The sequence below is a fragment of the Anabrus simplex genome, chromosome 3, assembly GCF_040414725.1.
Source record: "Anabrus simplex isolate iqAnaSimp1 chromosome 3, ASM4041472v1, whole genome shotgun sequence".
NCBI lineage: Eukaryota > Metazoa > Arthropoda > Insecta > Orthoptera > Tettigoniidae > Anabrus > Anabrus simplex.
Genome location: NC_090267.1, coordinates 371650475 through 371669779, shown reverse-complemented (window position 1 = coordinate 371669779; position 19305 = coordinate 371650475). Strand labels below are relative to the sequence as shown.

General features: G+C 37.9%; 2 protein-coding genes across 4 annotated transcripts in view; one reads left to right on the top strand and one right to left on the bottom strand.

Annotated features, from left to right (window-relative positions):
* The window catches only part of Cyp40 (Cyclophilin 40), a 164921-nt gene extending 149951 nt beyond the window's left edge, over positions 1-14970 (bottom strand). For all 3 annotated transcript variants that reach the window (XM_067143310.2, XM_067143308.2, XM_067143309.2), the window contains exons 1-2: positions 14833-14970; positions 6219-6463 (exon numbers count right to left, since the gene is read on the bottom strand). In XM_067143310.2, the coding sequence (XP_066999411.2) occupies positions 6219-6463; positions 14833-14896 (309 nt within the window). In that variant the 5' untranslated portion in view covers positions 14897-14970. The remainder of the gene's footprint in view (positions 1-6218; positions 6464-14832) is intronic.
* Positions 14971-15278: 308 nt separating this feature from the next.
* On the top strand, positions 15279-16511 carry lsn (vacuolar-sorting protein SNF8). The gene has a single exon (XM_067144522.2). It carries the CDS (start codon positions 15567-15569, stop codon positions 16317-16319), a length of 753 nt encoding a protein of 250 aa, XP_067000623.1. The 5' UTR covers positions 15279-15566; the 3' UTR covers positions 16320-16511.
* Positions 16512-19305: the final 2794 nt, after the last annotated feature.

The following is a 19305-nucleotide window of genomic DNA, read 5'->3' as shown; positions in this document are numbered from 1 at the left end:
TGAGGTTGCATCCAGGAGACAGTGGATTCGAGCTCCACTGTCGGCAGCCCTGAAGATGATATTCCTTGGTTTCTCATTTTCACAACAGGCAAATTCTGGGGTTGTACCTTATTTAAGGCCAAGGCCACTTCCTTCACACTCCTAGCCCTTTCCTATCCCATCGTCACCGTAAGACCTATCTGCGTCGGTGCGACGTACAGCGAATAAAAAATAGTTGGTACGCAGCAGTAATCCTATGTATCGGGAGTGGCAACAGAAGACACAAAGCACATCATAACAAACAATGGTCAATGTAATGTTATAGTTAATAAATTTTATGAGCTTTCTATATTGTAGGCCTTCACATTTAGTTTTCTTTCGACTGTGTGATATTAGGATGTCTCATAAAAGTATTTATAGCGTAGAGTGTAGTTCCTTATTCTCCGACTTTACATACCGATTTTTATTAAATTCTGTTAACCCATGTTCTCGTGACTTAGCGCTGATATGGACTTAGTAACAAAAATTCAAATTCATGAATATCTCTGTGATCATAGTCAGTAACAATGCACGAGATATAAATGATTGGAAATTTAATACCATATAACTTCAGTTATGTAGTATTTATCGATACGACCGCTAATAACATAAATATATGAGATATAAATTTTAGGCCTTCCCCTAAACTACCATGTTTTTCAGCGTGAATACAATTATCTATAGCCTAGATTGTAGAGACTTATTCCCCGACTTTGGGTACCAGTTTTCATTAAGATACGACCACGAATGACATAAATATTTGAGAATTAAATTATAGGCCATCCCCTAAACTACCATTTCATACAGCGTGAAAACAATTATTTGTGGGCTACATTATATAGACATATTATCCCGACTTTGCATACCGATTATCATTAAGATACGACCCCTAATAACACAAATATTTGAAAATTAAATTTTAAGCCTTCCCCTAAACTACCATTTCACTTAGCGCGAATAAAATTACTTATTGTAGAGACTTATTCCCCGACTTTACATACCGATTTTAATTAGATTCCCTTCTTTCTTGTGATGCGTGTACATACATACAGACAGACAGAAATTACGGAAAATTAAAAAGTGCATTTCCTTTTTACTGTGGACATGACTGATACAGAAATACCATCCTTGTTAAATTCTGGGCAATGTACAGACAAAACTCTTATTTTATATGTATAGATAAGATTTCATATACTCTGGTTGAATGCATTGCCCTGCTGCACCCTCTTGCTAATCTCCATGTCCAGCCTTGTATTCTGCTTGAATTCACTACCCAGGTATTTGAAACTGTCAACAATTTCAAGGCTTTGACCACCAATTTTCACAATGCCTTTCCCTTGTCTTTCTCCTCTTGAAATCACCATGGGATTGATTTTCTCTGCGTTGATTTGATACCTTATTTTTCAATGTTCTTGTTCAGTGCATCAACTTGTACTTCTTTGCTGTTTGTTTCCCAGACTACAATACTGTCTGCAAATAGCAATAAACTTCCTCTCCCTATTCCCATATGCTTTCTTTGTCTCCTTTACAATTTTGTCCATAACCATTAGAAACAAAAGAGGTGACAGCACACTCCCCTGACTTAGTCCAGTTTCATTCCTAAACTATTCTGTCTTTCCCAACGGAGTCTGTACGCTGCTGACACAGTTTTTGTACATTGCATGCACCCATTTCTACAATTTGTGTTCCCAGTCTCTTTTTGACCACGGTTTCCCACACCTTCTCCCCAGAAACACTATTGTTACGACCAGATCCTCTCTATATTCCCAATTCTTTTCCATTAATTGCCTCATGCTGAAGATTGGATCCACTGTAGATCTTCCAATTCTAAAGCCATACTGTTCCTCCTGCAACTCCCTTTCTACATCTCTTCTCATTCTCCTCTCTAATATTCTCTCCAGTATTTTTGTCACTTGTTATAAGAGTGTAATAATTCCTCTATAGTTACCACACACTTTTTTTGTCCCCCTTCTTTGAGACTGGTATTATTATTATTATTATTATTATTATTATTATTATTATTATTATTATTATTATTATTATTATTGTGCTTACCATCTGCGGCACGTGCAGGCCTCTCAGAAACTCAAAGAACTATGAAAAGGGAACTTGCTGGAACACTGCTTTACACCAAAGTACCTGGGAGTTATGCTGGATCGCCAAAACTTAAAACAAAAGATAGCTGCTAGAAAAAACATTCTACACAAATTGTCAGGAAAAAGTTGGCAAACACAACCACAAACAATTAGAACATCAGCTCTAGTTCTATGCTACTCTGCAGGAGAATATGCCTCCCCGGTTTGGTACAGGTCAGCCCATACGAAGCAGGTCGACATCGCTCTCAATGAAAGTTGTACGATCATTACCGGATGCTTGAAATCTACACCAATGAGAAGATCCCAACTTTTAGCTGGTATTGCTAGTGAGATTTATAGGAAGATAGTAGCTAACAAAGAAAGGCTCCAATCATCTACTTCAGAAGCACATTCTCTCTATGGATACCACCCAGCTACACAGAGAATAAAATCTAGAAAAAGCTTTCTCCGCACATCAGTTAAGCTTGAGGGGAAAGCAGAGAATGCTAGGATCAAAATGTTGAAAGAAAGAATCAACCATCTTTCCAACTGGATAGAGCCGAAGGAAAGTCTTCCATGTGGACACCAGGAGAAGTGGACAATCTGGAAAGCCCCTTAACAGACTCCGCACAGAAGTCAGCAGAACAAAAGTAAATATGCAGAAGTGAAGTTTCTCAAGCGATTCATCACTCTGTGATTGCAGAGAGCAGCAGATGATCCAATATCTATGTCAGTGTGTTCTATATCTTCAATGTGCTTTATGAAAAACTTGATTGCAGCCTACCTCAACGCTACTTCGCCAAATACTGGGCAACAATCACCTAGCTCTCAAACTGTTGCTTTACCTGTGATTGTTTGTATAACAAACCTGTATATTTGTATAGTAGGAATGTAGATATGTTTTTTAAATGTCCGTATGTAAAGTTTGGTACTTCTGACACGAATAAAGAAAGAAACAAAGATTATTATTATTATTATTATTATTATTATTATTATTCCCTTTCCCCAGTCTTCTGGTATAATTTCTGTCTCCATATGCAATTTAACAATCTGTTCACCCATTGTAGTTCAACAGATCCAGCAACCTTTAACATTTCCGCACTAATTTCAACCATTCCTGGTGCCTTCCCTATTTTCATTTTACGCATTGTTAAATCCACCTCTAACATGGTTATATCATCTTCTACTGTTGAGACATCACACCGTACTACTACCGTATCCTCTGCACAATTTCTCACATTCAGCAGTTTATCAAAATACACCTTCCATCTTCCCTTTATTGCTTCTGGATATATTATCAACTCTCCACCTTCCTCTTTCATCAGCTTTGTATATACTCTTTCTTTCCTATTACTTCATACAATTCTTTTACTGCCAGTTCCATCTGTTTACATCTTTCGTGTAAATTTTCCCAAACTTTTCTTCTTTTCTTACCAATTGCCAGGCTTTCATCTTTTCTTTCACTGTTTGACTCACATTCCACCAGGGTGTCTCCTTTCCTTTCACTCTTGCCGATGTTCTATTAGGCACTCTCTGCCCCACTTAAAAATGCCCTTTAGAAGTTGGACCGTTCATCTTCCACATTTACTACTTCAGTAACCAGAATTTCTTGTTTCAGTCTCTCCAGAAATTCTTCCTGTACATTCTTATCTTTTAATTTCCACACTTATATTTTACTATTTCTCTCCTATCTCCTTTATTTTTTCCATTTTCCCCACTCTCATTTTTGCCATCACAACTCTATGATCTCCAACGTATGCTTCTCCAGGAAAAGCTGTTATCTCCACCAATTGTCCACAATCTGTCCTTTCCACCAGGAAGTAATCAATTACTGATTTTATCCTTCTGTCACACCAGATATATCTTGTAATTTTCCCTCTTTTTTTTTTTTTTTTCAAAACCATGTGTTGCCCGCAATCATTCTATTCATCTCACAAAACTCAACTAGTTTCCTTTTTCATTCTTTTCCCATATACATATAGTCCAGAAGCCCTCACTATCAATTCAAAAGCTCAGAAACACTTCATTGTTTCAGGAAAATAACTCCAGATGAAAAATGATTCCAACAATATGACATGTTTAAATGTGAAAATTCTCAAGGCTACAAGCAGTAAAGCAAAACTTCTGAAAGCTGCCATGATGATGCCTTCTAATGTTTGTATAGATCACAGGATCAAAGACTGAAAGATGATATGAATCAGAACAATCATAGGAAGTGATAATGAAGATCTGGAAACATTTTTTAAATATATATTTTTACGTAAAGACAGTGATGAATATCACAAGATACAAGATTTTTTTTTAATATTTGCTTTACGTGATACCGACACAGATAGGTCTTATGGCGACGATGGGACAGGAAAGGGCTAGGAATGGAAAGGAAGTGGCCGTGGCCTTAGTTAAGGTACAGCCCCAGCATTTGCCTGGTGTGAAAATGGCAAACCACGGAAAACCATCTTCAGGGCTGCCGACAGTGGGATTCGAACCCACTATCTCCCGGATGCGAGCTCACAGCTGCGTGCTCCTAACTGCATGGCCAACTTGCCCAGTCAAGATACAAGAAATACATTCTCAAACATGTTCGATGAATAAATAGTTTCAATAATGAGAAGTGTATTGGCAAGGCGGATTTGACCAAAATACTATTTTAAATAGTTTTAAATAGGTTTAGTCAAGTCAATACAGGAAAAAATACAGCTCTATTATGGTCAAGTTTATCATTTTACTGAATCAATTCATTTGATCCCTTTCACATTACTGAATCGATACAGTGATCCAATTCATGGCACATTAGTGTCACATACAATTTACAAAATATACATTTAATGTTAACCTAGTCAATACTTACAATACCACATTCTGTGGTTAAATAATTATAAAAAATAGAAAGGTTGTGAACATGTTTCGCCCTTCTTAATTGGCATCATCAGCACAAACAAATAATTACAATTGAGAACGTTTGGTCATATAAAATTAGAATGAGATGTTGTGATGTTAAAAGTTATTTTTGATATCATGATTAGAAAGTTTTGACGCGAATGTTACAAACACAAGTTAAAACTATTGTAGTACAATTTTACAATATTTACAATATTGTCTAAAATTAAAATTTAATTAAAAGAAGAGGATCCATTTCAATTCCAGACGAATGCCGATATATATTTTTTAGACAATACTGTAAAATTGTTCAGCTCCCAGTGATTGGCCAGTGTTCCAATAATGACCCGTGTGTGTTGTATCTCACTGATCCGTAAGTGTGCCACTCAACAGTCTGCTGCGAGTCAGCTGAATTGTGTGCCGTGAGCTAGCCGTTGCTGCAATTCGATTCACTCGGACAGTTGAATGAATCAATACACTACTTCAAATCATACATTCAATAGCTAACACTAGTACAATTATGACTCGATTTGACACTTGTTTGTTCCTTTCCAACAATAATTTTTCGATAAATTAGCTATAACATGAGGGTCAAATAAAAATGTTAAAATTCTTACTAACTTGGTGGTTTTTATATATCATTACACTTAGGATGTGAAAGTGTATTGATGATTTTAGAAAGAATTCCAATGGAAAGTTTCTTGGAATTCAATATCCTACTCTCCAAGTGGGTGCATTCACTATTAAAAAAAATTACATTCAACAGTGAAAATACTAGTACAAGAATTCACTTTCCTCTCTTACATGTTAAATGGCTATCTGTGATGAAATCTACTGGGTAAAAATTAAACAATGAATGTTTCGAAATATGTTAACTGATTCTGCTATTTCATGTTGAATAGCTGTAAATCCCCAGTAGAATTAATACACATGTACAAATTAACTTATATTTCTTCTGTCTTTTAAAATGTCCTTATTTCTTGAACTGTATTGTCATAAAACATTTCTTTATGATGGTAGCAGGAAATTATTTAATGATAGTCTATTTCAGAAAAAATGAACTTTTAAGATCTTGACCAAAATATTCTTGTATGATCAGCCTTTTTTTTTTTTGTAATTTTTAAAAATCTCTATGGCATTTGCCTGCATGTCCAACAATTCATTCACGTGCCTAACAACCAAAAAGGAACACATATTTACTTTCTGATAAAAGTAAATATGAAACAAGAAAGTTGTTAAGATACTTACATATACAGAAAAATTTTCATCATCAAATTTAGGTCCATATATACTTTCTCCTCCTGAACCATCAAAATTGATGATATCTCCACCTTGAATCATGAACTGTGGTACGGCTCGGTGAAATATGCTGCCTTTATAGTGTAGTGCTTTTCCCATTATTCCAACACCCTTTTCACCCGTACACAATGCACGGAAGTTCTCCACTGTTTTTGGAACACTGTCTTTAAATAACTCCAAAATTATTCTCCCAACTGTAAAAGAAAAAAAGCACATTATTTACCGCACTGTCACAATCAGCCATTCTAGCAGGTATCCAAAAATGTTTGTGCCGTATTTTTTAGTGAGAAATAATGGCTTGGTATATAAATGCATATTATTCAGCTAAATAATCTTCTCAGCTTCAATTACATGTTCTCAATGAGATAAAAGCTTATGCGTTTGTGAAGGCTCTTGTACCTACAAGCAAACAATTGTCCTGTCACCTGCGTGACATCATCTCGGTTTCGGAACTTTTGCTCATATAAATGGTTATCCATGGCCAAAAACAGGTAACAGTCAGATGAAGCGATGTCTGAATAGTAAGGAGGATGAGGTAAAACTTCCCAACCAAGTGTGTTGATTACCTCCTTGGTTGCTTTCACTATAGGAGGTCTAGCGTTGTCTTGAAGAAGGATCACTCCTGTTCATTAATGCTGGCTGCTTCTGACATAGTGCAGCTGCAGCCCTTTCAAACAGGGACGAGTACACCTTGGTTGTGATGGTTTTACCACACTCTAGGAATTCAAAGTGCACAATACCAGCGCTGGTCCACCAAACACAGAGCACTACCCTCTGTTGAAGAAATGTTTACTTTGGGCGCAAATGCAACAGAACCAGGAGACGACCAATGATGTTATCTTTTGCGATTACTGTATAACACCCATTTCTAGTCACATGTGGCAACGGCCGTAGCCGTGTTGAAACACCGGATCATGTGAGATCTCTGAAGTTAAGCAACATTGGGCGTGGTCAAGATTTGGATGGGTTGCCATGTGCTGTTGGTGGGGGGGGGGGTAAGGGAATGGAGGAGTGGAAAGGAACTGACCACCCTACCGTACGTAAACTCCGGCTGAGGCACACCTCTGCGGAGGTTCAGACCTGCTTTCAGGCAGAATACACCCTTACCTTACCTTCTAGTCACATTATAAGTTAACAACTTCATTTTCCCGTGTTGAACTGAGATTCACAATTACAATTAAAGAAGATTCAACCTATTCAATACAAAATGTGTTGTACAAGGTGTTCACAACATATTATTTATTATTACTAGTACCGGTTTCGACACTTAATGGCGTCATCATCAGCTAGAAATCACAAAGTGGGCAGAGTACATGTCATAAAAGTTGTATAGATAATACAATAATAATAATTGCAAAATACAAATGATAGGCTGTTTTCTCATTAAAAGCTAGAAGTGATGTGTAAAATGTGGTGATATAATATAACACATAGAGGCGTTATAGTCTAATGATTCAGGTGAGTATTGTACAATAAAATTGGTCTGATGAATGAGAATAAAAGTCTTCACATGATAATAAAACGATGCAGTAAAATTGTCCACTCTTCTATTGTTGTTCAATGGAGACATATATGAGTCCAGGTCCAGTGTTGTATGTGGTTGGCAAGACCATCAAATATTTGTCTAAGGCCGGGACACCTGACGTTGAGAGGTTGAATAAGGTTGATTTTTAAGGTTGTCTCAGCTCAACGTGGGTGGTGAAGCTTAAAAGGAAGAAAAAACTAAGTTAATGAAATGGATAGCTAAAAATGGGATCGCGGCCGAATATGATAGGATACGAGACTCACCTTGTTTATCGTGCTGGTTGTATGTTGTGAGAAGAGTTGTGGACAAGTGAGATGGGTGTGAGTAAGTTGAGTGAGTGTGAAGGTAGGGTGGGAGGGGCAGGAAGAGGAGGGGGAGGGGGAAAAGGAGAGAGGAATGGAATGGAAGGGATGGGAAGGCGGAGTTCAAGGCGGGTCAGGGGGGCGGAGTGGCGGTGGTGTGGGACATAGAAGAGTGTTTTGGAGAGCGTAAAAGATCGATTTCCTCTCCGTGATTTTGATACCTCTAAAGACTTTGATTAGAAAATCGAAAAGGATATTAGGTTTTTCTGAAATTTCATTAAGGTTTAGATTAGGATTGAAAAATTGATCTAAGTGAATAAAACAGTTTTCCGTAACATCGAGTAAAGGGCCTTTGTTTATGTTTTTGAGAATTTCTAGGTCTTGTTCTATGGTAGTGAAATTATGCTTTGAGTCATGTATATGTTGGCCTATTGCAGAAAACCTATTATACTAAATGGCATTGACGTGTTCTAAGTATCTAACTTTGAAGCTTCTCCCGGTCTGTCCAATGTATGAGGAAAAACAGTTATTGCATTGGAAACAGTAAACACCTGATGAAATCGATCTTTTACGCTCTCCAAAACACTCTTCTATGTCCCACACCACCGCCACTCCACCCCCCTGACCTGCCTTGAACTCCGCCTTTCCATCCCTTCCATTCCATTCCTCCCTCCTTCTCCCCTTCTCTTCCCACCCCTCCCACCCTACCTTCACACTCACTCAACTTACTTACACCCATCTCACTTGTCCAGAACTCTTCTCACAACATACAACCAACACGCTAAACAAGGTGAGTCTCATATCCTATCATATTCGGCCGCGATCCCATTTTTAACTATCCATTTCATTAACTTAGTTGTTTCTTCCTTTAAACACTCACCACTCACATTGAGCTGAGACAACCTTAAAAATCAACCTTATTCAACCTCTCAACGTCAGGTCTCCCGGCCTTAGACAAATATTTGATGGTCTTGCCAACCACATACAAGAATGCACCTGGACTTATAAAGGCCTATGTCTCCACTGAACAGCAATAGAAGAGTGGACAATTTTACTGTATCATTTTATTATCATGTGAAGACTTTTATTCTCATTCATCACACCAATTTTATTGTACAATACTCACCTGCCTCATTAGACTATAATGCCTCTATGTGTTATATTATATCACCATATATTACACATCATTCTTCTAGCTTTTAATGAGAAAACAGCCTATCATTTGTATTTTGCAATTATTATTATTGTATTATCTATACAACTTTTATGACATGTACTCTGCCCACTTTGTGATTTCTAGCTGATGATGACACCATTAAGCGTTGAAACCGGGACTAGTAATAATAAATAATATGTTGTGAACACCTTGTACAACACATTTTGTATTGAATAGGTTGAACCTTCTTTAATTCTAATTGTGAATGTCAATATCTGGTCGAGGAGTGGGGCTTTCTTGAGGCGTGACAGCAAAGAAGAGCAAATAGTGAGCCACTGGAGTTTGGTTTCCTCAGTCAATACAAGAAATAAACATGAGGAACTCGTTTACTGTGCTTCCAAGTCTTCCGAAGGTTGTGCAAATTCAATCTAATGTTTTTTTCTGACACTAAGCCCTTGTGCAAGTTCCTGGCACATTTGATATGGATCATGCTTGGTGTTCTCCTTCAGCAGGGCTTTGTCGATAGTGGATGGACATCCAGCTCAAGGCTTGTTCAGGTGGTTATCATCTCCCGATGCAAATCGACTGAATAATGTTCGCAGTGTGTGCTCACTCACTGATGCCTCTCCAAACGCAGAGTATATCTTTCGAGCAGCTTCTGCAGCACTGCTACCCAGTTTGAACTCAAAGCAAACACATCCTTTGACAATGACATGTTTACTTCAGGATTGTAGTTCCTACAAAACTGCTTTCAGCATAACCAACACGCCTGACAACTCTGCGCTGACTGATGGTTGGCGGGAATGTCAACATCTGATAACATCCACATAGGGCTGCCGATACCTGCCGTATGAATTTCATCTTTCGTCCCAGCGGCACAAACTTTTTGGATACCTGGTAATACACTTTACCTTGGCTTGGAAGGAATATCGATAAAGATCTCTTGCACAATGAGAGAGCAAGCAAACTTGTAGCTTTATATGACTGGTGATATCATAATCATGGAACATCCAATTTTACAAGGATTTCAAACTACAGGTATGTGACTTTTAATTTCAATAATCTCACATACATTCACTTGAAGAAAAGTCAGTGACAATGTCACTCAGCTATCATGCCTTCTATAGAATGAGAAAGATTCAACTGACTATTCTCAATTGATGTACAGCATGCAGGGTTTCACAGAGGAAGGACTGTAGGCTAATGTAAGTCACTGGAATGATTTATTTAATTGCTAACTGGGTAATTAATTAAATATTAAACAAACTCATGTTTTAATGTAGGCCATGTCTGGGACAAGAATGGACAGAGTAAGAAATGAGAGAGTTCGGGAAATGGTACATGAGATACCCCTGCAGGAAAAGATAGAAAAACAAGTCTGCAGTTGAATATTAAAAATGGAGTTGAAGGGAAGGAGACTTAAAGAAAGACAGAGGGACATATGGCTGAAAAGTGTAGAAAAGCATGGAGACAAGAGGATGGAACTGGACGACAGTAAGAGAAGTGGTGGATGGACAGAAAACGATGGAGATGATTATGTTCCAAGCAGACCCAGCCTGTGGTGGGTAACTGCTCCAGATGTTGATGATGTCACCTAATGACAAAAATGTACGGAGGCAGGACACACACCCTCTTTCCTCACCCATAAAAAAGGATTTGAAAAAAAAACATAGTATAGTTCTACTACCACTCATCATTATCACATCTGTCTCCGCCTAGAATGCCTGGCTGAATGGCTCAGACTGTGCACGTCAGGCTGTGTAGCCGTTAGCTTACATTCAGAGAGAAGGTAGGTTCAAACACCACTCTCAGCCGCTCTGAAGATGGTTTTCCGTGGTTTCCCATTTTCACACCAGGCAAATGCTGGGGCTGTACTTTAATTAAGGCCATGGCCGTTTCCTTCCTACTCCCAGCCCCTTCCTGGCCCATAGACGCTATAGGATCTATCGTGTTGGTGCGATGTAAAGCACCTTGAAAAAAATTAATGAAATAATATTCTTTAAAAACCATCCTGTTCCTCAATAATGACAATAGGCTAATGTATTATATATACAGGGTTATTCACCTAACATGTTACACGGAAATAACTCGGCATTCCGTTTTCATATTCGTAAATGGTATCCAGGATCTCGTAAAATACCGTGCTACTTAGTCTCATGGGGTGATTAATACCAGAGATATTGATACTAACTCCATATTTTAAAATGGAACGGCACAAATTCATACACCTGGCCTAAAAGTTCAACTGCGTACAAGTTCAAATTTGTAAGTATTTTAAAAATCGGACAATTACTTTTTGAGATATAAATAAGAATAGCATGCGCGGTTTTGCATGCCGCATCTGACGGCGTGAAGTCAGGCAAGGACATATTGATGCGCAAGTAGTTTCCTGGGAGTGAGTTCAGCCACAGAATGGATACCAGGCATGTACTATAAACATAATGTGATGTACCGTAACATACCCTGGGTGTACAACGTTATTGTGTGACTGGAAAACACACAATGGGGAAGGGAGATTAAAGTTGTTCTGCTTTGTTTTGATTTGTTTTGACATCCATGTGTAATAGGTTGCACTCAGTTTAGAGTCTTTTCCCACAGATGGGAATGGGAAGGATTTGGAAAGGACGTTGGCCGTGGCCTCTCCCAAAGGTACCTATCCAACATTTGCCTGATTTTGAACATGGGACACCATGAAAATCACTTTCAGGTTGGGCGAGGCAGGACTCGAACCTGCGCTCTCCCGAATGCAAGCTACTACAGTTGCGCTTGAGCTCCACGTAGATTAATGCATGTAAAATTAATAAATAATAGTGTTGCTGCCATCTCACCACGATCAACTCTGAACATCCCACATAATAAGCCGAGCTGTTCGTCTCCTAATGTCTAACCTATCCCAACCCAAATAATCCAGCATTGGTGACACTGCTCCTTTGCCTGAAATAACCCAGCACAAAATGAGGTGTGCTTTGTACCACACACACACCCAAGCAAATGGGGCTACATGACCACGCTGTCAAATCCCCGGAAATGAAATAACAACAAACAGCCACTCTTCTCTGCAGCCTGTCGAGTTTCTTAATCTTATGTAGCGGCTAGCATTCGTAGCTGTCGCCGCAGTGGTCCGTGTTCAATTCCCAGCTCTGATAAGCAATTTAATTCTGATTGGAGGATTGGAACGGGGTACACTCAGCCTCGTGAGGCAAAACGGGGAATAGGTGGGTTAGGTACCCATCTCATCTATCCTGGAAGTGTTTCGTGGTTTCCCACTGCTACTCCAGGCAAATGTCGGGATGGTTGCTTACTTACGACAACGGCTGCCTCCGTCCCAATTCCTCACCAGAATTAAAAATACAGTACAGTACTACAGACACCACAATAACACAGGTTATCAGACACACTCTACCAGACATACAGTACACACACACACAAGCACATGGGGCTACACGACCACGATGTCCAAGCCCCAGAAATGAAATAACAACTATTCTCTGTACCCCTTCGAGTGTGTTAATCACGTACGTCTGGAGAGGAACCCAAAATATAAGATCCATTACTGGAAGTGCGACCGTATAAGCATTACTGTTCTGGAGTAAACTTAGTGTTTGAAAATGTGGATGTTGTCATGCAATCGCTACTTTTTTTTTTTTTTTTTTTTTTTTTTTTGCTAGTTGCTTAACGTTGCACCGACACAGATAGGTCTTATGGTGACGATGGGATAGGAAACGCCTAGGGGTTGGAAGGAAGTGGTTGTGGCCTTAATTAAGGTACAGCCCCAGCATTTGCCTGGTGTAAAAATGGGAAACCACTGAAAACCATCTTCAAGGGCTGCCGACAGTTGGGATATCTTTCGTTATGTTCCTTTCAAGACAAAGTACTTACTATATAAGCACTTTTTAGTGATAGATTTTTGTACTCGGTTGAGGAGTAAGAAGGGAGCACTGCCGGTTCTGGTAGTACTGCCAACTGAATGAAAATGAAATCTGAATTGAATCGATAATATGATCGATCAATATGAATTTTCTAAACCTTTATTATCTTACGCCAACAACTGTATCACACACACAATATATAATACTATATAACATTTCCCGATGCGAAATATGTTCCTAGCATGAATTCTATAGTTTGGCTTTGCTGTGTAAACAACATTACAAGTACTTAAAGTGTATGCCAGATGTCGCACAGCGACAATAAGCGATTCTTAGTTTGTGTTTCAAAGGTTGCCAATACGAATCTAGAAGATAACCGAAGTCGACCAATTCAGCACTAGGGTGTAAATCTATCACTAAAAAGTGCGCAGATAATACTTTATTCCTTATAAACACATCAACCCTACCTGTCCTGTCATGAGTTCGCCTGTCATACACACTTTGCAAACCCATCACATGTGTACGAGGTGCTTACATGCCTGGTCCATTCTGAGGCTGAACTCACTCCCAGGAAACTGCTTGCGCGTCAATATGTTCTTGCCCGACTTCACGCCGTCAGATGCGGCATGCAAAACCGCGCATGCTGTTCTTATTTATATCTCAAAAAGTAATTGTCCGATTTTGAAAATACTTACATATTTGAACTTGTACGCAGTTTAACTTTCAGGTCAGGTGTATGAATTTGTGCCGTTCCATTTAAAAATATGGAGTTAATATCAACATCTCGGTTATTGATCACCCCATGGGACTAAGTAGCACGTTATTTTGCAAGACCCTGGATACCATTTACGAATATGAAAACAGAATGCCGATATCTTTAATGGTTTAGAAGTTATTTCCGTGTAACATGTTAGGTAAATAACCCTGTATATCGTTGTTGGGCAAGGGAAACCTCGTGACTACTTCAGAATAAAGTTTACGGAAGAAGTAAAAAACTGAGTGGCCAAATGCGTACCCCTAGCGGTACGCGTACCACACTCTGAATACCACTGTGTTAGAGCACCGAAAAGGATTAATTAAAAAAGTAGTTTGAAATGTAATCTAGCCTATTGCGTTACACAAATTTTAAAAACTTTATGGCTAAATGGTTAGCGTGCTGGCCTTTGGTCACAGAGGTCCCGGGTTCGATTCCCGGCAGGGTCGGGAATTTTAACCATCATTGGTTAATTTCACTGGCACTGGGGCTGGGTGTATGTGTCGTCTTCATCATCATTTCATCCTCATCACGACGCGCAGGTCACCTACGGGTGTCAAATCGAAAGACCTGCACCTGACGAGCCGAACATGTCCTCGGACACTCCCGGCACTAAAAGCCATACGCCATTTCATTTTTTTTTTTCAATTAAAACTAATGTACTAGTAGACGCTGTCAATGATTCCATCCCCAGGATGGAGCATAATACATTATTTTGTACCTAAAGGATTAACCTCTTCCCATAAGGCAACTTAACTGTAAACTATATGGACAATAAGAAAGTCTTATTCAGTAAAACTAGCGAAAAGAAATCTCTTTGGTGTATTGCTACTCATTATGATTTTATTTTAGAAAATATGCTACACCATTCAAATCCTCCCAAATGTTATTCGAAAGAAAGTGCTACTTTGAGGTTAATTTTTTAGGCACAATTTCTAGATGAAAAAGAATTTACACCTTTTTCTTCTCCAATCTTCACATCTAAATACACAATCGGATTCCGGTTTTGCATCGTTCCCATGATACAGCACCATTTAAAAAGATTTCACTTATTCCAAAATATCCAAATGCTCTTTTTAAAACATGGACACACCACTCTTGGCTGCAATTGCGAGGAGAGGAACCACCCGTACAAAGTTGGAGTCCACAATAATGTATACGTCGTACTCTAATAAATACAAGAAATTGGCTTCCAAACCTATTATACATTATTAAAGAACATTTATACTATCCTTTTTACTTATTTTTATAATGAAATTTTATATTTTACACGCAAATTCGATTTCATTCCCACTTCTCACGAATGAAATACAAGCATTTAAAAGATCCTAAGTTGGCAACATAGATCTTCGCTCCCAATATGCTTTTTTTTTCTTTTTTGTTTTCGTTCACCAAACAGCTGATCAGATTCCTTCAGCTGATGAAGTCAGTCCTGTTGCAGTTAATTCATCCTTAGTTGGAAAACTGTGATCTTTAGTTTTCCTTTCTTAGGTGCTGCATCCCTTAAAGATTAATGAAAATAAGGATTGCTTTCAGTATTTCGGAACATGATTTTTTGTGTGAAAATGCCTTGCTGAGTGTTTTCTTCCTAATATACAAGTTGACAACTAAGGAAGATAAGTTCGGTATCTTAAACCTGCTATAATACCGAAATTTATAGTGAAATATTTTACTATTGGAAAAAACAGAAAATGAGACGCCGCGCTGGAGTTGGTGCTATTCAGAAACAAAAATTGGAGCAGGAGAAGTATCGTGATAAGGGGACAGAAATTCAGGAAAATCAGTTTGAGCAAATGACTAAACAACTAGAAGTATTCAAGACCAATCTAGAGGATTTTGCGTCAAAGCATAAAAAAGAAATAAAGAAAAATGGTCAGTTTCGTAGACAGTTTCAGGAAATGTGTGCTTCAATTGGTGTAGACCCTTTAGCATCAGTTAAAGGTTTTTGGTCTGTCCTGGGTATTGGAGATTTCTACTATGAACTTAGTGTACAAATCGTAGAAGTATGTCTGGCAACTAATTATAAAAATGGTGGTTTAATCAGCTTGGACGAGTTAAGACAACGACTCATCAAGGCTCGTGGTAAAAACAAACAACACCAAGAAATAACAATTGATGATTTACTGAGTGCTTCACGAAAATTAAGAATATTCGGAAATGGATTCTGTGTGTACCCCGTTGGTAAAGGGCAATACTTAGTTCAATCAGTGCCAGGAGAACTAAATATGGACCACACTGCAGTTCTTCAGAAAGCTGCAAGCCAAGGTAATGCTCATATATCTGTCTCCATTTTGCAAGAAGAACTAAAATGGGAAGCTGAACGAGCTCAGAAAGCTTTAGAATACATGGTTAAAGAAGGATTAGCATGGTTGGATACTCAAGACCCAAGAGAAAAACTTTATTGGTTTCCAAGTTTATTTTCAGAGTGTATCAGTGCATCATAATGATGATCTTGTTAATAATTGAGTTGTAAAGGTTTACTCCATAGTTTTAACTGGCGTATTTTTGCCATCAAGCTTATCTATTCCATTTCTCACATCCCTTTACGAAAGTAATTAAAAAATATATATTATATTCAATACTTGCAAATCTTGCTCATGTGTCCCTTCGATTTATTTTGAGAAGTAATTAATTAATGTGTGTTTTGCTTCTCAGCACCTTATATATATAGATAGTTGAACTAGCTTGAAGAACCTGTGTTTCATTCCCTGTTAACTCATCATCAATCTACTGTTACAAACAAGATGTAAAGGTGTATAGTTCCCCCACAGCATGAAGTACAGATTTGAGGAATGTGAACCTTACAAATCTTACTTGTATAATGTGTAGAAGAGAAATGTGTTAGTATTTCCTTTTAAAACAATCACCACCACCATCATTGCCAATACTAAGATCCCACCAACCTGCTCCAGAAAATTTCAAACAGTCTAATATGCCCTAACAGGCACCTTTATTCAGCGGACACCTTCCTTTAAGGACATTTTTCCATAGAACTGATTTTATTTTTCGCAAGAGAAGTGTTAAATTAGTCTCATGTAAGCAGACACCTCGAATCTCTGGCAGGGGGTATCACCATTATTCTCGTTCCATTTGCATTAAGCGGACACTTTACACATTCCAGGACACTTTTATACACCAGACCCTGTCATCCTTTCTTTTAAAACCAATCTGCAGACATACAGGAATTCCTTTTGAATGTTTGTACTATTTAGAGTCAAAAGAAATGTAGGCTATATAGGAATGTTGTAGTAACCATAAAGTTAATTTGTCTATACAGATCTCTTTACAAACCTTTCACTATGGTCATCATGTGTTCTAATTAATGTACATTTTGGTAATTCTAGTTGCCCAGGAATCCTGCTAGTGACTGTTTACTCACAGGTTACCAAGGGATTTTCAAACCAAGCTTGCATTATTCTATTCATCACTCGGATTGTTGCTGATAAGGTTGAGGTCAGGTAATTTAGTTAAACTTGAGAAAGACTTACATGCACTAATTGTAGAGACAGGCATACCATAGCCTTTCAGTTGCCTAGTAAACATGAGTAGCAAGGGACGAGTGTGTTTAGATCTCCAGACAAGAAAAAATGTAATTACAGAAAGTGTGAAAGAACTTTCAGGGAGGAAGCTTGCCAAAAAATCAATAACATTAAAAGGTCAATTAAATATGAATGTCCACCTTGTCAACACTAACATGAAATTTATTACAATTTCAATACACCAAACATGTTTCAAGAACCAAAGTTCTCTTCTTCAGTGGCTTGAACTACCATTACAAATCTCAGAACTTTTTATAATAAACATTTCTGATAGTATTGGGAATGTAAAGTATTGAAACATGTTTGGTGTATTGAAATTGTAATAAATTTCATATTAGTGTTGACAAAGACATTCATATTTAATTGATTGACCTATTAATGTGATATATTGGTTGTCTATACGGATCAATTCCTTCTTGACCATTATGGTTAAGATTATCAATTATGAATGATTCAAGTGTGAGAAAACTCTAATAAATGCAATAGTGAGGAATAAAAATTAAATTTTAAGTGAGTGTGAGGAAAATAGGAATCAAGGAATAAAAAGAAAGTGGGAGACAATTTTTGCAGAAGTGACCATTGCATTACACATTATGAGTGGTTCAAGTGTGGTCGAACAAAGAAACTGCATGAGTGGGTCAGTGGTACAAGAAAAACCCAAGAAATCGCAAATAATCTGAAAGATGATATTTTTAAACATATGAAGAATGTGTACGTCATGCTGGATCACAAGTATGGGGATAACACAACAAAACCATGAACAGGCTTTTTCCCTTTTCGAGAATACTACAGTAAATTTTAAAAAATGTGTAAATTTACACAGACATAGCTGAATGATTACTTTGTAAAGAGTAGGCCTAATCAAAATGATACTTATATTTAAGGTGGATATTCTTTGCCGTTAAAATGTTTATCCTTAACAACCTCGTTTCAGCGGACACCTCTTGTAACGGACATTTTTCCACGGAACTGAAGAGGTGTTGACAGAACAGAGGTTTAACTGTAGCAAAATATCAGAATTCACGGAATATTTCCCATACATTCCGTATGCAGAACCACAGCTATTGGCTGCAATTTACTAAATAATGTAATGCATCACTCCCAGAATTCAATGCAGATTTCATTACCAAACCACAAAAAATTCCTTGCTGCAGGCTAATGGTTTATTTATTTAAAGATAAAAATTTTATTGTTCCGTATTGAAATTATTGATGTTAAAAATTAAATAATTGAAAAGGAGGTTCAACCTATTCAATACTTAAAAGAAAGAAATGCAGTAATCACATTCCTATTTAAATGGGACCGGTTTCGACCTTAGTCCAGGTCATCATCAGCCGTAAAAACATATACAATGTTTATGAATATTGGAGGTCAGTTTCACACTCTGATAGGCACAAAGACACGACACCACATTCTGTCATGCACAAAGTCACAACACTATCAACTAATATACGAAGATCAAAAATAACTTGAAGTCGCAGACGAATAGATTTGTAGTAGAAAGCCGCCAGCTCCTGGTGATCAGCGCGGCACATTCAAGGTCATGCGCTGCGGTCGAACGCCAAAGTAGAGTGGAGAATGTTTTGAAGGTCCAGAATTTGTCACGGTTGCGGGAAGTTAAGTACGTATATAAAAATATACAACGCAAATCAGTATAATTGAATGAGTACTTGTACTCCTGCTAAGTTCTTTTCCAAGAATGACAGAATGTGGTGTCGTGTCTTTGTGCCTATCAGAGTGTGAAACTGACCTCCAATATTCATAAACATTGTACATGTTTTTACGGCTGATGATGACCTCGACTAAGGTCGAAACCGGTCCCATTTAAATAGGAATGTGATTACTGCATTTCTTTCTTTTAAGTATTGAATAGGTTGAACCTCCTTTTCAA